We start from the raw sequence: 20,473 nt of genomic DNA, 5'->3' as shown, positions 1-20,473 counted from the left end.
ATGGTATTTGGCTGGAAACATTTACAGCCTACAATTCTATATAGCCAGAAGACCTGTGAAGTCATTATTAGGTCTCGGAGACGGTTTAAGAATTAAATTACTTTCTTTTACCAAAATCCATCATGTAAGCATATGTACTAGTTCCAGCTTCACTGATGCTATTTTCTCAGAGTATGCTGATGTTTTCAATGACAAACTAGGCAAACTTCAGTTGTATACTCTGTGAAAGTAGACCCAGAGGTCAGTCCAGTGGTCAGGCCAGCAAGGAGAGTTGCAATAGCTATGCAGGACAAAGTTAAGGTCCAGTTAGATTAGATGGTGCAGCAAGGTGTGATTTGTCTAGTCACCAGAGTGAGTGTCTTCCATGGTAGTTACTCATAAGAAAAGTTCAGATGAAATCAGAATATGCATTGACCCAAGAGACTTGAACAAAGTATTAGAGACCTCATCATCCTATGCATACTGTCAAGGAGGTTGCCTTCCTCATGCCAAGTGCCACTGTTTTTTCTGCCTTTGATGTGAAGAGTTCATTTTGGGAAGTAATGCTTGATCACAAGTCTTCATTACTGACTACATTTAGTACTCCATTTGGTAGATACAAATCTCAGAATGCCTTTTGGAATAAATTTTGCCAGTGAAGTCTTTCAGTATGCAAATGAGCAGATTTTTTCAGGTTATCTGTGTGCTATAATATAGCAATAACCCACGCCTGGGTGTGGGTAATGCTAAATTTACCCACGGTTGGCGTGGTTTGGTCCCGAGGGCGAAGCCCGAGGGACCAAACAAAGCCAACCGTGGGTGAATTTAGCATTACCCACACCCAGAAGTGGGTTATTGCTATTATACCATGACATTATTTAAGAAAAGAAACTGTTACTTTTCTTAAATAATGGCATAGTATAATGCCTGTTTACTGCCCTTCCGCAGATGTCTGGCATCCGGCAGTTCTGATGTACTGCGCCTGCGCAGTACATCAGAGCTGTGGGCAAAAGCAACGGAGAAAGCAAGATCTCCGTTGCTTTTTTTTAGTGTCTCGCTATGTTAAATGTGTTTAACATAGCGAGACAGCTTTAAAATAAGCAACGGAGATCTCCGTTGCTTATTTTAAAGCTGTCTCGCTATGTTAAACCCATTTAACATAGCGAGACAGTGTTTAAAAAAAACGAGTTATACTAATGGAAAAAAGTCCGGGCGACCGGACCTTTTTCCATTAGTATAACTCGATTTACAACGGGCACGCTGGCCAATCAGCGTGCAAGTTTTGGGGGGATCATGGTATAATAGTGGATGATTTACTAGTTTGAGGTAATGGAGAAGCAGAGCATGACAGAAACCTCAGGAAATGTCTGGACAGAGCATGTGAAGTGAACTTGAAGCTTAATCCTATGAAATGTAAATTCAGGCTACCAGAAGTTACTTATGTATGTCATTTATTTACCAGTACAGGCTTATGACCAGAAACTTCCAAACAAGCAGTCATTCTTGAGATGCCAGCTCCAATGTCCAAGCCCCTACAGTGTTTCCTTGGTGTATAGTTAACTGTTTGGGCAAGTTTATACCTGACTTCAGTGAGTTATCAGTGCCTTTAAGAGAGCTGACATACACAAATGTTGCCAGGTCATGGTTGGAACAGCACCAGAGAGCATTTGATAACCTCAAACAGCAAATTGCCAATCCACGTACGTTGAGATACTATGATATCCCCAAACCAGTAATTCTTTCCTGTGATGCTTCAAAGTTCAGTCTTGGTGCAGAGGGCAGACCAGTTGCCTATGCATCTAGAACTCTTACCCAAACTTGAGATGCAGTATGCTCAACTTGAGAAGGAACTTTTGGCAAATGCATTCTCATGTTTGAAATTCCATGATTATATTTATAGCCGAGCTATCCAGATCGAAACTGATCAACCTTTAGTCACTATTTTTAAGAAGCCTATGCATACAACTCCAGCAAGACCGCAAAGAATGATGCTCACTTACAAAAATACAACTTCGAAATGGTCCATACAAAACGAAGACTTCTTTATCTGGCTGATACCTTATCTAGATCGCCCAGAAATACCACAGAACAGCTTGGTGCAGAGAATGTTGACTTTGATGTCATGGAAGTGTGTAATTTTTCTACCACAGTACTTGAGCTGAGAGATCATACAAAGACTGATCCCATTTTGCAGAAGCTCAACCACTTCAATGTTGGATGGCCATCAAAGTAATCTTGTCAACCTTCAGAAGTACAACCTTGTTTTCCTTATTGAGATGAGAAGCTGATGGAAGATGGTATAATTTTCAAAGGTCCTAAAGTTATTGTTCCTCCTTCCTTACTACATGAATATATTCAAATTTTGCATTCTGGCCACTCTGGTTCCGAAGCTACCAAAAGAAGGGCGTGAGGACTAGTATTTTGGTCTTCTGTGTCAAAAGACATTGATAAAGTGCTTCCATCTTGTTCAGTATGCAGTAGTACTAAACTGCATTTGCACAGAGCCGTTTCAGCTAAGCCAGATTCCTGTACTACTTTGGTCAACAGTCGACACTGACATCTTTGAGTGGAACAATCAGTATTGCTTAATGTTGGTAGACTCTTCTTTGAAGTTGTTTGAGATCAATTTTCTACCTAACCTAACATCTGGTACTGTTATTACTAAGTTGAAACGTCACCAGTCATTTATTTCAGGATATTTGCAAAACAGTGGGACTTTATCCATATTACTAGCAGTCTGGAATATCCATAGTCAAACGGCCTGGCTGAACGTGCATTACAGAGTGCAAAGCAATTACTAGAGAGAGGTGTGACAATACTGATATCTTTTTGAATTTACTTAATCTCAGAAATATACCCCATGACAAACTACTTGGCTCGCCTGCTCAGCAACTTCTATCTAGGCAAACCAGAACAACCTTGCCTGTCAGTTCTAGTTTGTTGGTGCCTAATGCTAAAAACAGAGCAATCAAAGCCCAATTATTTGAGGCGTTCCTTTCAGAAGTCCAGCTATGATAAAACAAGCAGATCTCTTCATCTGTTGAAAGAAGGAGCGACAGTGAGGATGCAAATGGTGAAAGGCTTTGATCGAATTGGTTAAGTGAGAGTTACATGTGCCGAGCCGAGATCCTATTTAGTGGAATCTGAGGGTATAGAATACAGGAGAAACCGCAGTCATGTTCTTCCGGTCTCTGAATCAATATCGCACCATCGTACCCGTGATAGACTGTAGATCTCAGAGCAATCCAGACAATGTTCATATTGAGGAACATGTCTCAGTACCTATTCCCGTTCCTGATGATGTCCCAGATGTCTCTAAAGTTGAACATTCCTTAAAGACAGTCCCCGTTGTTAGATCCAATTCTGATTTTTATGTTACATGATCAGGTCATATTTCTAGACCTAGTGTAAAATGCACAGCAACCTGATTGTTTTATGTGTGTTTTGTTTCTGTATAATTGCATGTCAAAGGATCATTTCTGTATGATTTTATTATCAATGAATGCTGTCATTTTAGTGTATTCCCTATTTCTCAAAGAGGGAGGATGTATAACAGAGCATGTGTTGTAACTTTAAGAAGCATTTCCAAGTGTAGGCGCATGCATATAAATAGTGGACATGTGCAGGCAGCAGTGCCATTTTGAGAGAACAGCAAGTGTTAACATGTATGAGTGCAGTAGTCAGTTACTAAGCCTTAATCCTGATGTGTTTGTATATAATAAAGCTGCTTGAACCAAACCCACAACTGTTTGTTTTATCCTGACCGGACGAGTAACAAGATGGATACAAGAATCTAGAGAAAAGCTGCCGCGTCGAATCCAAGATATATTAATTGAGGGATGAATGAAAATGACAGCATTGCATCCTTATGTGGTTATTCTCTTTTCTGATTATAGTTGAGGTGCTTTGTTCTATTAAATATTACTTGGTGCATGTTTTCTTCTGTGTCACCTTGTGTTCACAACTTGTAATGTGTATGTGTCATTTAATAGTTGGCTAGCTGCTGTTTCTTGCTGTTGAATTTGAAAAGCTTGATCTGATGTCAATTTTCATTCTATCCTCAAATGTTGGGTTTTGATCTGATCCTCAAGCTCATGATCACCAAAAAAACTCTTGAGCTGATCCCTTACCCACAATGTACTAACCCTTAACATAACCCAGGTCTCATTTGCTGCTTTTTCATGAAAAGACGTGGTCAGCCTCAGCCATACCTTTCAACTGTACAGATTTTCTCAATGTCCAGATTTTTGCCTTGGTGGTGCTGCAGTTAGCAATGTTGCCTCATAGCAAAAGATTTTCCGGTGCGATTCTCGGCTGGGGTGCCTTCTGTGCAGAGTGTGTATGTCCTCGCTGTGGTCACATGGGTTTTCTCCAAGTGCTCCGATTTCTATCCACATTCCAAAGGCATGCTGCAGGTGGACTGGACCCTCTAAATTGGATGTAGGTGAGTGTGTTTGTGTGTATGTGTGTGAGTGGTACAAATGAACTGCATTGGCAGGGCTAGCCACCTGGCAGTGTAAAACCTTGGCTCGAGATGATTGTCATTGCTGAAGTGACACCCCGACCCATGTTCAAAATGGGAAAAGGGGTGGAGGATGGATGGATCTCCAGATTTTTGCCTCATTTTGATCCGTTTTTCATAAAATTGTTATTCTTCTGGCAAATTAATGGCAAATCATTAAAGACAAGTTAGAAAATGAATGACATTTGAGTTTGACTTCTTATCCTTCAGAAATTTCATGCTAATGCAGAACCTGTTATTCTATCAACTTTCTAAGTTTGTAAGAGCAATATTTAAAAATTGTCCCACTTTTATTTATGGCTTTGTCCAGATTTCATGCTCTAAAGAGGTTGAGAGGTATGGCCTCAGCTCTCGAGTTTCTCTAAGAGAAGTGCATTTTTCTCTGAAAATTTCCATTTTCTATTCTAAATATTAATATATTATTCCCTTATCCCTTGTAGTACAATTTTTGTCTACCATCGTTGGTAACGCCTTTCTTATTCACTGCTATTGTTACACTCTAGTGTAGCCTTTCTTACCATTACTGGTATTTCACATTATTCTCTTAAAAAAAAAGTTTTCTTTTCTTCCTTTTCCCTTTTTTCTTTGCTGCTGGTATGTCTTATAAAAGACCTTCCAGTTTTAAAAAATGTCAAGAATGTGGGCACAAATTGCCCTTTCAGATGCCCATGCAGTGTGTATTTACTGCCTGAGCCCACAGCATGTCCAAGAGGATTGTTTAATTTGTAAAAACTTCAATCCTAGAACAGTTACAGGCAGAAAGAATAAATTGATAATAAAGGGATTGCTTCTGTCAGTCTTCGGTGAAGCTATTTCTGGGACTCAATCTCCAAGACTAAAACTAAGGAGCATTTGACAAAGTTTCTGAGACCCTTTACTTTGCCGACTCCATCTTTGGAGCCACCCAAGAAAAAGTCAAGACCTGATCTGAAACCAGTTCAGATCCAGTCTCCTTTGGATTCAACAAGAAAATCAATAGATCCAAGTTCTGTGGATCTGGCACGAAAATGAATAAATCCAAGTTCTTCAGATTGAATATCCATTCTAGGACTAAATATTCTCCAATATTGGACCCAGTACCTTCCAGGGTTACCTCTCCCTTTTTGGAGAGATGTCATTCCAGGTCACCATCCCTTGCCTCATGTAGTTGTTCAAGAAGTCTGACTGAGGAAGATGAGGACAGAATGATAAGGAGGTTCCTCTTTGTGCAGATACATATGGATGTTCTTCCTGCTCCTACCCTCTTAGGTCAGGAAACCCATCCATCTACCACACCACCACTAGCTGGGTTTTCTCTGATCTATCTGGTTGCTTCGGAGTCCCTGGATCCGAGTCTCCTGAGTTCGTCTGGCTGAGATCCGAAGATACCTTTATCTTCGGATCTGAAGCTTTCTCTGAGTGTACCAGCTCTGACATCTTCGGATCCGGATGACACTCGTAGCTGTAGCTGCCTTGTTGAGTCTGAGGTATTGGAGTCCACTCCGAAGTTTTCAGAGCCATCTCTGCCTCCCGGAGCATTGGCATTGAATAACGCAGCTCCAACTTCCTCCTCAGGAAGATTGCTGTTGGGGCAGAGGGAGGCAGTGGTCCAGAAGCCTACATTCTCAAGGTAGATGTCTCCCTTCTCTCCAGAGTGATCTACCTTTGAGGTAATGAAGAGAGTTTTCCCTGCTGTGACAGAATGGATGGATCCAACCCCCTCAGATCTGCATTCTGGTTCCCAAATGTCTCTATACTTAGCCACATTGTTTTATACCACAGGGACAGCCAACTCAAGGCCCTCACCACCCATCAGGGCTTTATGATCTTTTCCAATATTTTACCAGAGCATCCCACCCAGGAAGTCCTTAGGAAGAGGGAAGTGCAAGAGGAGGCACTTAGATTCTCAGCAGGAGTCTGTCACTGAATATACCAATTTTGATGAGGAAGAAGGGCCCTCAAGATCACCTACAGAAGATGTTTCATTTGGAAACATTCATGAAATCCTTAGGCAGACAAGTGGTTTGCCTCCAGCAACCCTTCAGAGGAATGAGTATTTCTGAAGCCCTTTAGAGCCAGTCCATCTACCTCCTGGGTTACTGCACCAGCCAGTGAGCTCATTGATTTGGACTCTAAGTGGGTGTGGAGGGAACCTGACCCGTCCCTAAGAGGCCAACTATTGGGAAAGAGTTTTGAAGTAAGGGGGTGCCCACGGATGTAATGGTCATGATGGGCAGTCACTAAGAAGGAACTTGCAGAACAGGCTTCCTTTGTTCATCCCTTAACAGGAGTCTAGGGTGATGGGCAGATTTAAGAAGCTTGTATAAGAATCTGTAACCTTTGCCTTCAGGACCCTGAACTATTTGGCATATTTTACCAGAGTACAGAGGGACTCTATGAAGGAATTTTCATAATCCCTTTTCTGGGACCATTACTGAGGCTCAACCTTCTGTGGCTTCTCTGTTGGTTACTCTCCAATCCATTTCTCATTCATCCAGGAGGCTTATCTCACATGCAGCTGAATGTGCCTCAAGGGCAGTGGGTTCAGGCATATCCACTAGGAGGCATATGCACCCTTTGATAGTTAATTTGGCTCAAAAGTGAAGGACACACTTTCCAGGTGTGAAAAGGATGGAAAGGTCCTCTCTGCAGTTGGCGCATATTTTTCAACCCTTCAAAGATCCTTTTGTAGGAATCAATGAAGTTGACGGAAAATATGGTTTAGAAAGGCCCAAGGTCCTCTCAGGGCACACGTGGAGCTAGTTCCACTACGGGCAAAGGGGGAACTTTAATGGATGATGACACCCACGCAGCAGATGATGCCTGCTGAAAGGAGGCCCGATTGTCCCCTCCTGGAGGCATTTGGGGGTCAACTATCCCTGCACCAGAGCCTGGCTGGATATAACAAGAGATACTTGGGTGCAGAGGATTATTTCTGGGGGGAGGGGGGTTATATAATTCTCTTTTCCCTTCCACATCTAACTGTATACAAAATTCTTGATGATCCGCCCAGTCAGAGGAAAGCAGCAGCACTAGAAATACAAACGCTGCTAAAAAAAAAAGAAATCATCCAAGTGGTCCCACCACACCAGATAGAATCCAGAACTTACTCAGGATTCTTTTTAGTGCCAAAGAAGACCGGGGACTGGAGACTAATTTTGGATCTCAGCATCTTGAACAAGTCAGTTCGACATGCAAAGTTTTGGATGGTCATGGTTCAGTGCATTCTACCCTTCCTGGGCAAGGACGACTGGCTGTGCTTGATGGACCTTTAGGATGCATACTATCATATAAAAATGAACAGACAGTCCAGAAGGTATTTACTCTTCTGGCTGGGAGCCAGTCACTATCATTTCAGAGCACTGCCCTTTGGACTCACCACAGTCCCCAGGGTGTTCACCAAATGCATGTCAGTGATAGCAGCTCACTTGAGATTGCAGGGATTCCACGTTTTTCCATATCTATACAACTGGCTCATTACTGCCTCAACCAGGCATGTACTAATAAGAGCAAGAGATCAGGTACTTCAGATTTGTTCCCATCTGGGTACAACCATAAATTACGAGAAATTTCAGTTACGGCAGACACAAACTGTGGAATTCATGGCAGCAGTCTTCAATGCAGTATCAATGACAGCTTCTCTTTCTTACTTGAGTGCAGACTATCAGATTCCAGGTCAGGAAAATAATTTTGCAATACCAAAATTTCAGCCCAGTTGATCCTCCAAGCTTTGGGGTCAATGGTAGCTGCCATAATCTTAGTTCCTGTAGCAAAATTTCATATCAGGATTCTTCAGTGGATGTTAGCAACAAAATGATTGATTCTTTATCAAGACATGTCAGCCCAAGTAAGACTCAATTAAGCATTCAAAAGATACAGTTGGTGGTGGATACAGTCATGTCAAATTCTTCAAGGTCACCCTTTCATTTTCCCTCAACCCAAGGCTGTAGTGACCATGGATGCTTCCCAGATTGGGGGGGGGGGCACTTCCTGGGCAAGATAGTCCAATGCCGTTGGTCCCCCCAAAAAGTCAGTACGCATATCAGTGTTCTGGAGATGAGTGGTGCTCTCGGCGTTGCAAGCTTTTCAAGACTTTATTCCTTTCGGGACATTTGCGATTGAAACAGAAAACATGTCAGTAGTCTGGTACATACAAGGAGGGATCAGGTCTTACCCCTTGTGTTGAGAAGCCCTCAGAGTATGGCAGTGGGCAGTGTCTTTCAACCACTTTGATAGCGATGCACATTCCAGGGAGGTTCAACATGATAGCAGGCAAATTGAGCAGGTCTATTCTACTACCCTCACAAGTGGTCTCTCAACTTGAAAGTGGCAAATTATTTCCATCACTGGGGCCAGCCTTGCTGCAATCTTTTTGGTTCTCCCCTGAACAACAAATGCAGCAGCTATTTTGCTGTAATCCCCCCTTCAGGGAATCACTGAGGGGATGCTCTACTCCACAATTAGCCCCCCGATCTACTTTATACATACCCACCAACTTTCCTAATACCAAAATTTGTACAGAAAGCTGCCAGGTCGAAGAACAAAGTCATCCTCATTGCACCATACTGGTCTTGACAAATTTGGTCCCCCTTCCTTTGGCCTCATCTGCTTTGCCAACCTTGGATTCTGGATGCGATGCCAGACTTCCTGTGTCAACTGACAGGTATAATTCATCCAGATGTCTCAAGCCTCAAGCTGACAGCATGATTTCTCCAGTTCCATTAATAGCCTGACCACCATTGCTCTCTTCCCCCATCCGTCATATTCTTTTATCTTCCCGTAAGCCTTCTATAAGAAAACTTTACACAAGTAAATGGAAAAGGTTTGTTTGCTGAGCACAACAAAAACACATTGACCCCTTTTCAGCTCCTGTACAAAGTATTCTTGAATTTTTAGCAACAATTATTAATGAGGGGACTAGCTTCTCAACCATTAAATTCAGTTAGCAGCAATTTCTAATTTTGATATTGGATTTCAGACTTCTGTTGGTTTATCTAAAATTTGTAAAGCAGTTTTGAGAGGCACACACCTGGTTAGACCCCCATATTGAGATACTCCTCCACCATGGGATTTGAACTTTGTACTGGAGGCCTTAATTCATTCTCCCTTTGAACCCGCAGATAAATGCGACCTTAACTTCCTGACCTGGAAGATTCTCTCTAGAATTTCAGAAATTCAAGCATTGTCCTCTAAACCTCCCTACTTTATCTTTTTTGTAAGGATAGTCACATTATATACCAACACTTCCTTTCTCCCTAAGGAGGTGTCAGAATCCAGTATCAGCTAATTAATTTTCCAGTTTTCTTTCCTAAATTTGAAAATAAAGGTGAATATCTGTTGCATTTATTAGATGTTCACAGACCATTACATTTTTACCTACACAGAACAAAAGAAATGAGGAAGGCAGCTCAATTATTTGTGTCCTTTGCATATTCTAAATTGGGCAGACCAGTTGCAAAGGTAACTGTAGCCAGATGGCTGAGGGATTGCATTTCATTTATCTGTAGCAAGTTGGCACTAACCTAACTAAAACCTTTTAAAGCCCACTCAATTAGGTCCATGGCAATTTCCTCAGTGTTTCTATCTAGAACTTCCATGGATGATATATGTGCAGCTGCAACTTGGTCCATTCCTCATACCTTCATCACTCATTACAAACTGGATCTGGCCTTAAGGAGAAGAGCAGATTTTGGCTCAGCTGCGTTCAGGAATATCCTTCCTTAGATTCCACCCGGGATTTTAGGTAGCTGGGGACTGTTTAACAGTTGAGGATAGAATTAAAATTGACAACATCAGAGAAAAAAAGTTATGTACTTACCATAACATTTCATCTGTATTGTCCATTTTCATTCTTCAACTTTCTGCCCACTAACCTCTCAACCCTTTTCACAGTGGACTTCTGGATGATCGAGAGATTATAAGGACATCACTGTCCTTAATGTTGAGCTCTAAATATGGCCTTTCTGTCAGGAAAGTTGGTGTAGTTCTTTATACTTTATGTAAAACAGCAAACAATATCTGAGGTATGTTAGGGGTTGGTGCATTATGGGTAAGGGAACTGCTCAAGAGTTTTTTGGTGACCACAAGCTTTAGTAACGAATGAGTTGGATCTAAACCCAACAGTTGAGGAAGAATGAAAATGGACAACAGATAGAATGTTACGGTAAGTACATAACTTTTTTAAGGAGTTTTTAAACATTAATGTACAGAGTGCTAGTGTAGTCTGAAATGTTTGGAATGTTAAATTATTATAAAGAAGTGTTTAGGCTTAAAGTACGTAAAGGATTCTGTTTTCACATTGTTTCAGACATACTGGTCTTCCCCTGAATCAGCTCAACTGCACTGTGCCAGAAGAGGAAAGGATAAAGTATGTTAAGTTTTATTTTCCTATTTAAGAACTTTTATTATCCAGGAAAGTTGTTTTAAAAAATTATTAGAATTGTTTTTGACTAATTTCACTCTAGAAGAACATATAGTCTAGCAAGCCAGGAAACATATATGGATGCTGTTTCCTTCTGGTAGATTAAAGTAGCATTGAACATTGCCTTGCATTTAATCATATTTCATTATGTGCTGTGTGATACAGACTGGATGCAGTCCATTTGGTTAAGATTTTTTTCCTCTTTGTCCAAGTTTACATTTCATGTGAATTTAAGAGGCTAAATGAAAACAAACCATTTTTTTACTCTGAGTACTGTAATTATCCTTTTTCAGATGCCTCTCCCTTTCCTCTGCCTTTTTTCTTTCGTCTGTTCCATACCAGGCACAATTGAGCCCTTTCTTTTGACATGCAATGTTCTGTCTGTGGCCACATATTCAAGGGCCATACTACTCTTTCCATAAAGTAATATTTTCTTTAGAGTTTTGAACTGGCTGGTGGTTTGATGCATTGATAAACCCCTGATTGTCCCACTGTTGACTGAGTTTTATCATCAGATCCAAGGATGTGAGTGGCCAAGATAATCTTGACAATCCAAAGGTGAGGGTTGCAGTAAGTCCTCATTATTGTGTGTTAGAGGACAGATGCAGCAGCATGCTCTCAGGATGATGCACCTGTCTTATCAAGCACTGCACTATAGCTGGCTTAAATTTGTGGAACTACCTGATGCCAGTGTTAGACTGAAATGGTTTAATTTTCAGAACCCTTCACAGACCATTGCCATGGTCTGAGTTTATAAGCTTGAGATAATTGTGCCAATATCTAGTTTTGCTCTTGGTGAATTTTGGTGCAACAGGTAGAAGGTAGTGGAGGTAGAGTGTTACAGGAAGAGATACAAGTATATGGGAAGAGTTGAAAACTATTTAAAAGAAATCTGATGTGAAAAAAGTTCATGAGTATGTGGGCATGAAATGTGTAGATGTATAGATATGAATGGCATGAAGAAATAAAGGAACAAAGTTAATATGTGGAACCTTGAGAAACATTAAGGAAGAAAAGAGAACTGTATTGGAAAGGCACGGAAGATTTAAAAATGTGCGAGAGGCATCTGATTTTTTTTGTGATTATTAATTTGGGGATTAAGGGACAGAATGAGGTATAAGCAAAAAGAAGGTATACAAAGAATCCAGAGTTGTCAAAACTGTAGTACGTGCATTATTAACATGTAAAAAGCTGGGAAAGTTCTGGCAAAAAAAAAAAATTGGAGTTGTAGCCTGGTTCTTTGGCACAGTCGAATGGAGCCCTGCCTGCATCCCATGTGACTGGGGTTCAATTAGCAGCCCTGGCACTGGAAGAGTAAGGCAGGGGAAAAGATGAGTGAAGGAGCCTGGCCCATTCACCTCTCCCTTGGTAGGTGAGGGTTGTGGTACTCAGGGAGTACATAAGGACCTACGATTTTCTGATGGAGACCAGAGAAACCACCTCACATATTGCAGCATTTGTGAGTAGGTCTACCTTCTGGCAACATTCCTTGTGGAGGGGCGGGATGGTCATTCCACTGAATACTCCCCTTTACTTGCTTAGCTGAACAAAGGCAGGGTTATAGTGCTATATAATGAAAAACCCTTTAACATCCCTCATGGCTGCTGTCATTGATGAGGGAACAAATGGAACAGTTGGCCAAGAGGAAAATGATTAACAGGCAACAGAAGGGAAAAAATGCAACTGCATGTTTTAGAAACACTGACATGAAGATGTTATATGCAAATATATATTAAGAATATGGGTAATGTGATAGAAAAAAGTAGTAGATGTTTTTCATGGTTGCAAATAGAGAAAGAAGACAAGGGGGGGATTATTTGCTGGAGAAAATTAATATAAGAACCAAGGTTTTGGGGGCAGATAACTAGAGAAGAAAGGTAACAGATTGGAACAAGGCTAAACAGAAATTTGGACTGCAGGTTAGAGAGCACCAGGGATTGATAACAGTTTATAGGCAGAGAGAAAGAGACATGAGATTGTTAAATGAAAGACCAGCTCTGGTAGTAGTATTAGTTTAGTCTAGAACAGAAACTACTGTTAAAACTGATATAGTAGGACCTGTAAAACACTGCTTAAGTATAAGAATAAATCAGAGGAGAATTAGAAAAGATTGGGAAGAGAGGATGGAAAGGTGATAGACAAAGAAACAATGGAAGTACATCTGTACCACTTCCAAGTATGCAACAAAGTCCAAAAGGTTCAGTGTTTTTGCTTGGAAGAGTTTTCTTAGGTATTTTTATACCCAAGGCAGACTACACAGATTTTTTCCTTGGGTAGAAAATGCTGGAGGTGTGATAGAGCAGAGAGTGTTAAATGAGTAGAAAATGCTGGAGGTGTGATAGAGCAGAGATCGATAAATGGGAACAAGTTTTTTGGGAAAGAACAAGTTGGCAGAGTTAAAAAAAAATTCACTCCAAAATACTTTGTCAGAAATTTTGGAGAAGCAATTGTTTATAACTAAGGAAGTGATTATTTTGAGTTGGGATATAGGATCAGAATTGCCCAAACATACTAAGATCTGACTGTAATGCTGTTGGCTGTAAAACAAAAGCAATTACTAGGAAATAGAAATCAAAATTTAAAACAATTGTGACGCAAATAGAAGTACTGAATACTGTAAAGGAGATAAAAGAACTAGAAGTGGGATCTTTAGAAAAGGGAAGGAGCAAATTATGTAGAAATAAATAGAATTTGTTCTAGCAATACATGCAGAATAGTGATCAGGAGGAGTGACATTTATGGGAAGTCTGTAATGGAGCAATTTATGCAATTTTGGAGGAATGTAAATTGTTAACATACACTCCCTGAAAAGAACAAGGGAAATGTTATTGTGTGGTTCCTTTTCTGTTACTGTGTATGTACTTATGACACTTTAAAAAATGTTATGTTTAATAAAGATGCTTAGAAACTACATTGGTTATGGCTGTTTGGAATGTATGAAGCTGAAGATATGAAAAATTGTTATCAATAAAATGTGTGATTATGGTGTAATTTACAAAGGATATGAAAGTAGTTGTCAATGAATGGGATGTGGGAAGAAGGTAAAATATAAATTGTAATAAAACAGTAGGAATGTTTATATGATGTGTAAAAAATGGGTCTATATCACATTATCGAAATTCCAAAATATCGAACACCATATGCTCGACTTTGGAATCTCGAAATGATATACTCGAACGCTCAGAACAGCAAATTTTTTCCAATGGAAAAAATTTGCTGTTCCGAGAATACACACACACACAGCACAAGCACACCAAAATACATAATCCACACAACCTTACACTAAACCGTACATACACTATTAGCTATCCACTTACCTTAACCCAACCCCAACCCCAACTCTAACCCTAAGGTCTCTAACGCACACTCATTTTACCTGCTCCCTAACCCTAAGGTCCCTAACGCACACTCACCTTACCTGCTCCCTAACCCTAAGGTCCCTAACTAACGCACACTCACCTTACCTGCTCTCTAACCCTAAGGTCCCTAACCAACGCACACTCACCTTACCTGCTCCCTAACCCTAAGGCCCTAACTATCGCATACTCACCTTACCCGCTCCCTAATCCTAAGGTCCCTAGGAAAATATTCGGTGTTCTGCAGCTTTGCTATTTCAAGCGTTCACTGAATAGGGGTCGATATTAGAACATTCAGTGTTTTAGCACTTCAATGTTCTAATGTAGACCAGTAAAAAGTGATATCAGCAATGTGTAAATAGTGAATGAAAAGGTGTATAAATAGAAATAAAGCTGAATAATGTTTATAATTTTATTTTTTCCTTTAGAAGAAAAGGTCTGGATGAAGACCGACTTGGAGAAGACCCTTCTGCCCCATCTAGAGAGAAATAAGAAATTTCCAAGATTTTTCAGCCCCCATTTTATCAATTTCTCAAATCCCATTTTCCTTCTAAAAACAGTGCAAACAATGTCTGTGTTCTGAAGCCAAACAGAGCAACAAAAGGAAATGACAGAACAGGAAAAACAAGAGACAAGAATCTGTTCCAGAATGACTATACCAGCGTTGTTTCCCCTCCCTGCTCATCTCTCTTAATATGTCCTAGAAACTGGCTCTGTGCAGTTTTGCAACAGATTGTTTCATACTCTTAGGTACTAAAATTGGTTCAGGAGGGCTATGTTTGGCACCTGATACAATTATCTCCTTTCAGGAGAGTTCCTCCCCATCCCCCCCAAAAAATGGAGTTTTTTCCTCACCTTAGGATTCATAGAACCAATGCCATTAAATCAAAATGGTAATGGCTTCTATTCCAGAATGTTTCTGGCACCAAAGAAAGAGTCTTCTTGGAGACCAGTTTAGATTTTAATAAATCTGTATGTGAAAGTACCAAAATTCAACCCTTCAGAATCCGTTAACTCTCATTCTCTTAGGGAGTTTTATGCTAACATTAGATCTAGAGGATGCATATCATCTCATTATCATAGCCACAGCTTCAAGACATTTCTCAGACTTTCTATGTCTTTGTCACATTATCAGTTCTGTGCATTACCATTTGGGTTATCTGCAGCTCCCAGAGAGTTTAGTGTATTCAGCTCCTGTTATAGATTATTGCAGACTGGATGGCATTCACATATTTCCTTATTTAGACAAATTCAGACTAATTTCACCTGTTCCTGACTTTCAACATCCCTAGATCACAGGTGTACTGTGTAGTTTCATTTAGTGCATAGTATTGTGAACCAGGTGTTTAGGCCACCTTTATAGTTATGATTTCTAATTTATGACCCTGTTTGTCTATGGAAACTTTTTTGAATTTATGTTCAAGCAATTGTATATTTGTTGTATAATATCTTGTTTAATTGTCTCAATATTCTAACCACCGTATGCTGCATCAATTGTAAAACTCTGATTTTTTACTCCTTTTATATGTTCTATGCTCTTTGTACAAAATAGCTATGTTTATATAATTTTTTATTTTTTATAATTTTTCGCTATGCATTTGGAGCTTTTCTCCCCGGGCCTCTGCTGAAAATGGTCAACTTGTGTCCATTTGGACTAACCTGGTAAACAAATGGAAAATAAAGAAATAAAAAATAAACTTGTTCATCATTGCAGGGTCTTTTCCCAGATGTTGAGCCATTAGAATGGGTTTATTCTGTTCTGAGAAGCAACAAAAGTCACAGAAACGCCAATAGTTTTTAATGAAGCTTTCGGGCTCTCAACCCTTCATCAGCATACATAGTATCAAATACTTGACATTTAAATAGAGGTAACAGTTAAGAACATATGACCAAACCAACCAATAGAATTCAATCAATTCAAAAACAAAACATAAATACTTTGTAAAAATACAAGGAAATTTTTTTTCATTAAAAATGTATATATAATAACAACTTTAAAACATTCCAAATCCATAATAACCTATTTATTTCTTAATTCTATCTACACCTATTGTATTCTATAAATTACTCATCTGTTGTCTCAATAATATAGGTTTTATGCTGATGGCATTGTTTAAACCTGGAGTGGTATCCACATGTAGCCTTATTATCCACTCTAGTTCCTTTATTTCTAAAAGATTGTTGACATCACCCCCCCCCCCCATACCCACTTGTACAATGTCAATACATCTAAATTTAAAGCTGTGCTTATTGTATTCTGATATGTGTTTAAATAAGGCGTTGGTCTGTATCTGTCTATTGATTTCAGACCTATGCTCTATAATGCGGTCTTTTAGCCTTCGCGTAGTCTTACCTACGTAGAAGGCGTCACATTACCCATAGCAAAGGGAATGAACTTAAGGCCTTTGCTTAATAACATATAGTGTCCATTTGTTAAAGTCAATTCTGTTAAATTTAAGGTACCTTCAAACATCTGTATGCTTACATTTTCTATTACCTGCGTGGCACCTTGTTGCTCTTTTTGGGGCTGTTGAGTTTCCTCTTTGCCCCTTGCCCTTGAAATTGTCCGCTCAGCATAGTTCCTGAAAACCCTTTGGTCTGTAGTCTCTGTTCCACAACCTTTTCGGGTTGTTGCAGCCGAAACGGTAAAAAAGCCGAAATCTCCATTTGCCTTTTCCCTTTCGGTTCACATAGTCCACGTGTTTGCTTCGGTGTTGTAGAGGTAATAGGGGCATCAGGATCTGCTGTGAATTCACGTTGTTCCGCGGATGTTATTGATACATTTGGGGTATCTAGATTTACGCTTTCTATCGCTGGAGTTAATTGCTCGACACTAGTCGCTCCTAATGGTGGTAGTATTTTGGAATCACTTGCCTTCTCCCCATCAGCTCCTTTGCGGTACAGTGCCGACTTGATGACGCTTGGCGTACGTACTTCATGATTGGCTGAACTGCTAGAGGCATTTTGCGGCAACGTGAAGTCATCCAGCTGGTCTAAACGTTTCCTCGGACCCGTGGATGTTGTATAACTCTGCGTATACGGCATTTGCTTGTTGATTTTAGGAAATCCTTTATATTCAGCTCTCGGCCATGAGAAGATGTGGCCGTTTTTAAAGTCATCAATGTCACGTTTTAATTTTCTTTTTTTCTGCATTTCTAGTCTAGTGTCCAGCAGTTGCACCCTTTCTACAAAAGCTTGATAGATGCAGTTAGAAGCATCACCCTTTAACATTGTCTTAACATCTTTTTCACACTGATCAATTTCTACAAGCAAGTTACTTTCAATCTCTTTAAAAAAATCGTTCATTAATCTCATGTAATTTGCACTCAGCTCGAGATTGAGCTGCTGCCATTTCACCAAAAGTTCCTCATGTGTATTACCATACGAAGGCATTTTAAGGACCCGTAGTCCTCTAGGTACAATGCCAAGCTCTAAATAAGCTAGAAAACTGAGTCTTTGCCACTGTAAATGCTTGTAGTTGTTAACTTTCTTTTCAAGTGTAGTTAGTACCTTATTCAAATTAGTTGTATCTTCAGCTACAATGATATCTTGACCGTCATTATTAGGCCTTTGACTCTGTAGTAATGGATTATTTACCTTCATAAGAAGTCTCTTGATGGATAAAGTCATTTTGTAAGATACGTAGCTTACTAATAATGAGCAGGCTGGTTTGGTCTTCTCCTAAAACGTTGTCTGCTGCACCAATACAATTGAACTTGAAACACAGGGATAGAACAAAAAGTTCTCAGAAGCAACAAAAGTCACAGAAACGCCAATAGTTTTTAATGAAGCTTTCGGGCTCTCAACCCTTCATCAGCATACATAGTATCAAATACTTGACATTTAAATAGAGGTAACAGTTAAGAACATATGACCAAACCAACCAATAGAATTCAATCAATTCAAAAACAAAACATAAATACTTTGTAAAAATACAAGGAAAAAAATTTTCATTAAAAATGTATATATAATAACAACTTTAAAACATTCCAAATCCATAATAACCTATTTATTTCTTAATTCTATCTACAGCTATTGTATTCTATAAATTACTCATCTGTTGTCTCAATAATATAGGATGTTCTTCATCTCACATTGCTGCAGTCCTTACACTTGGGTAGTCCGCTGTCCTCGGTCGGCCCGAATATCAAAGTATAAGGCTGACGTTGGTCAAGGCGCATTAGACTGACATCAGGACGTCAGGGTACAAATGCGCATGACCGACGTCATATCCTCAGTCTTTTTTGCCGCATGGTCCGATGCAGAAGCAGCGTTGCAAGTGCCGTTCGGCGTTCTGAAATTTTTCGAATTCGGAGTTTCAGACAGAGTCAAAGTTGGCTAAGTACCCCGTTGGGGAATATTTTAGTTTTTTTCTTGCCTCAGTGGTTTACCGGATGTCAGAAAAAGTGAATAACTGTATTTCTTGTGGGAAACAGATACCGCATAGAGATTATCATACTTTGTGTATTCCTTGTTTGGGGCCTGAGCACGACGTTGTTGGGTGTCGCTTTTGTGCTAGGTTCAATAAGCGCACTATTGCGAAGGTTAGATTGTGCCAGGTTAGTCTTCGGAAGCGGTGCAATTATAATATGCCGCCGGATGCTCCGCGCCCGCTTCTTCAAGAAGCGCAAAGACAAAGCAGCTAAGCCCAGGCAAGAAGAGTCGTCCGCACCGGACGCCGGTTCTTGAGGTGTCGGTGGAACCGGGGTTCCACCGGAGGTTTCTCTGGAGTCCCAGGGGGAGACTTTGTTGTTGCAGGATGTGGCCTCTCAGGAGGCAGGTCAGGCTGAAGGGGCTTCTCAGGTTACTGTACTCCCCTCCCTTCCTAGGGTGGTTAGGCCCTCTCCTTCTGTTTCCAAGGCATCTCCCAGAGGCAGGCCAGGTTTAGCTTCTGTTGGTGTCACTCCTAGTTCATCAGGATCTGTGCCCAAGAAGCACATGCTTAAAATGGCAGAAGATTTAATTACTTTAATTAGAGGTTCTTTGCCCCCTCCTGATAAGAGGCCTAGGGTGGAACCAGAGTTGGGGAGTTTTGAGCAGGCTTCGGATGTTTCAGAGTCTTCGGCTGAAGACTTGCAGGAGTATTCTCCTTATTCTGATTCTGATGTGGATGATTCTACTCCTTCCGCTTCTCTTCCAGAGGATTTTTCTTTTTCAGAGACTCTTCATTCCATGAGGGAACATTTTAAGTGGGAAGGTCAGGACTTCTCTGATTCCAGGAAAAGGCTTAGGGAATTTTTGTTTTTACCCCAGCATAGGCCTTTGGCTATACCTCCTGTTCTGGATGTTGTGGAAGATGTGTTTGCAGAGGCTTCTCTTAATCCTGATTCTTTGCCTCCTGCTCCTGTTAAACCGGATAGGTATTACAGGGTGCCTGAAGCTCATAAATATCTTTTTAAGAGTCCTAGGGCGGACCCAGAAACTGTTAGTCAAGGGCCTAAGGGTGTCAAGGCTTCTGTTGTTAAAAATCCGGTTCCTCCAGATAAAGAGGCCAGGGCTTTGGATAGATGGGGAAAGAAAGTCTATACTTCTTCCACCTTAGCTATGAGGGCTTTGAATTGCCAGTTTCACATGTTGAAATACCAAAACTATCTACTTTCTCAATTGAAGTCTAAGGTAGATGCTCTGGCAGAAGGTATTGCGTGTAAGGAATTACAGGATTTGGTACATGTTTCTGAACAGGTGGGTAAGCATTCTTTGCAATGTGGTTTTGATGCTGTACAGGCCTCGTCTAGGGTGGCTGCTACAGGGTCAGTTCTTCGCAGGCACGCCTGGCTGAGGGATCAGAATTTATCTGACCATGTTAAGACAAGGATTTTAGATGCTCCTTTACAGTCTGATGTGTTGTTTGGTTCACCTGTGGAGGCAGTCTTAAAGAAAATGGAAGACAAGGCTAAGTCTATGCAGACTGTTAAAGATTTTTTGCAGGTTCAGCCTCCGAAGTTTAGTAGGAATTGGCCTACCAAGGGGTGGACGTATCCTTCTTATGATTCCCAGTCTAGGGGTAGATCTAGACGTGGTAGGGGCAGAGCTCAGGGCTCTTTCAGGCCTAGAACAGGGAGTTCACCTGCACAGTCTTCGGGTGAGGGCAGGGGTCAGTCCTTTCGTAAACAGGCCCAATGACCTACCTTTTCAGCTGCCAGAGCCTTCTCGTCTGGCAGCTCCTTTGGGAGGAAGGTTGGCACTTTTCAAGGAAAATTGGAGTTTAATTACCCA

The 20,473-nt window shown here is 40.6% G+C and overlaps 1 protein-coding gene across 5 annotated transcripts in view; it reads left to right on the top strand.

The window, feature by feature from the left end:
• Positions 1-20,473, top strand: part of LOC122787298 (semaphorin-4D-like) — a 2,116,148-nt gene that overhangs the window by 515,223 nt on the left and 1,580,452 nt on the right. For all 5 annotated transcript variants that reach the window (XM_044053927.1, XM_044053928.1, XM_044053925.1 and 2 more), the window contains one exon: positions 10,788-10,847. In XM_044053927.1, the coding sequence (XP_043909862.1) occupies positions 10,788-10,847 (60 nt within the window). The remainder of the gene's footprint in view (positions 1-10,787; positions 10,848-20,473) is intronic.

Source organism: Protopterus annectens, chromosome 13.part0 (assembly GCF_019279795.1).
Source record: "Protopterus annectens isolate FY-2018-M chromosome 13.part0, PAN1.0, whole genome shotgun sequence".
In the NCBI taxonomy this organism is placed as follows: Eukaryota; Metazoa; Chordata; order Ceratodontiformes; family Protopteridae; genus Protopterus; species Protopterus annectens.
Note: the sequence above shows the minus strand (reverse complement) of the source record. Positions and strands in the feature narration are given on the sequence as shown.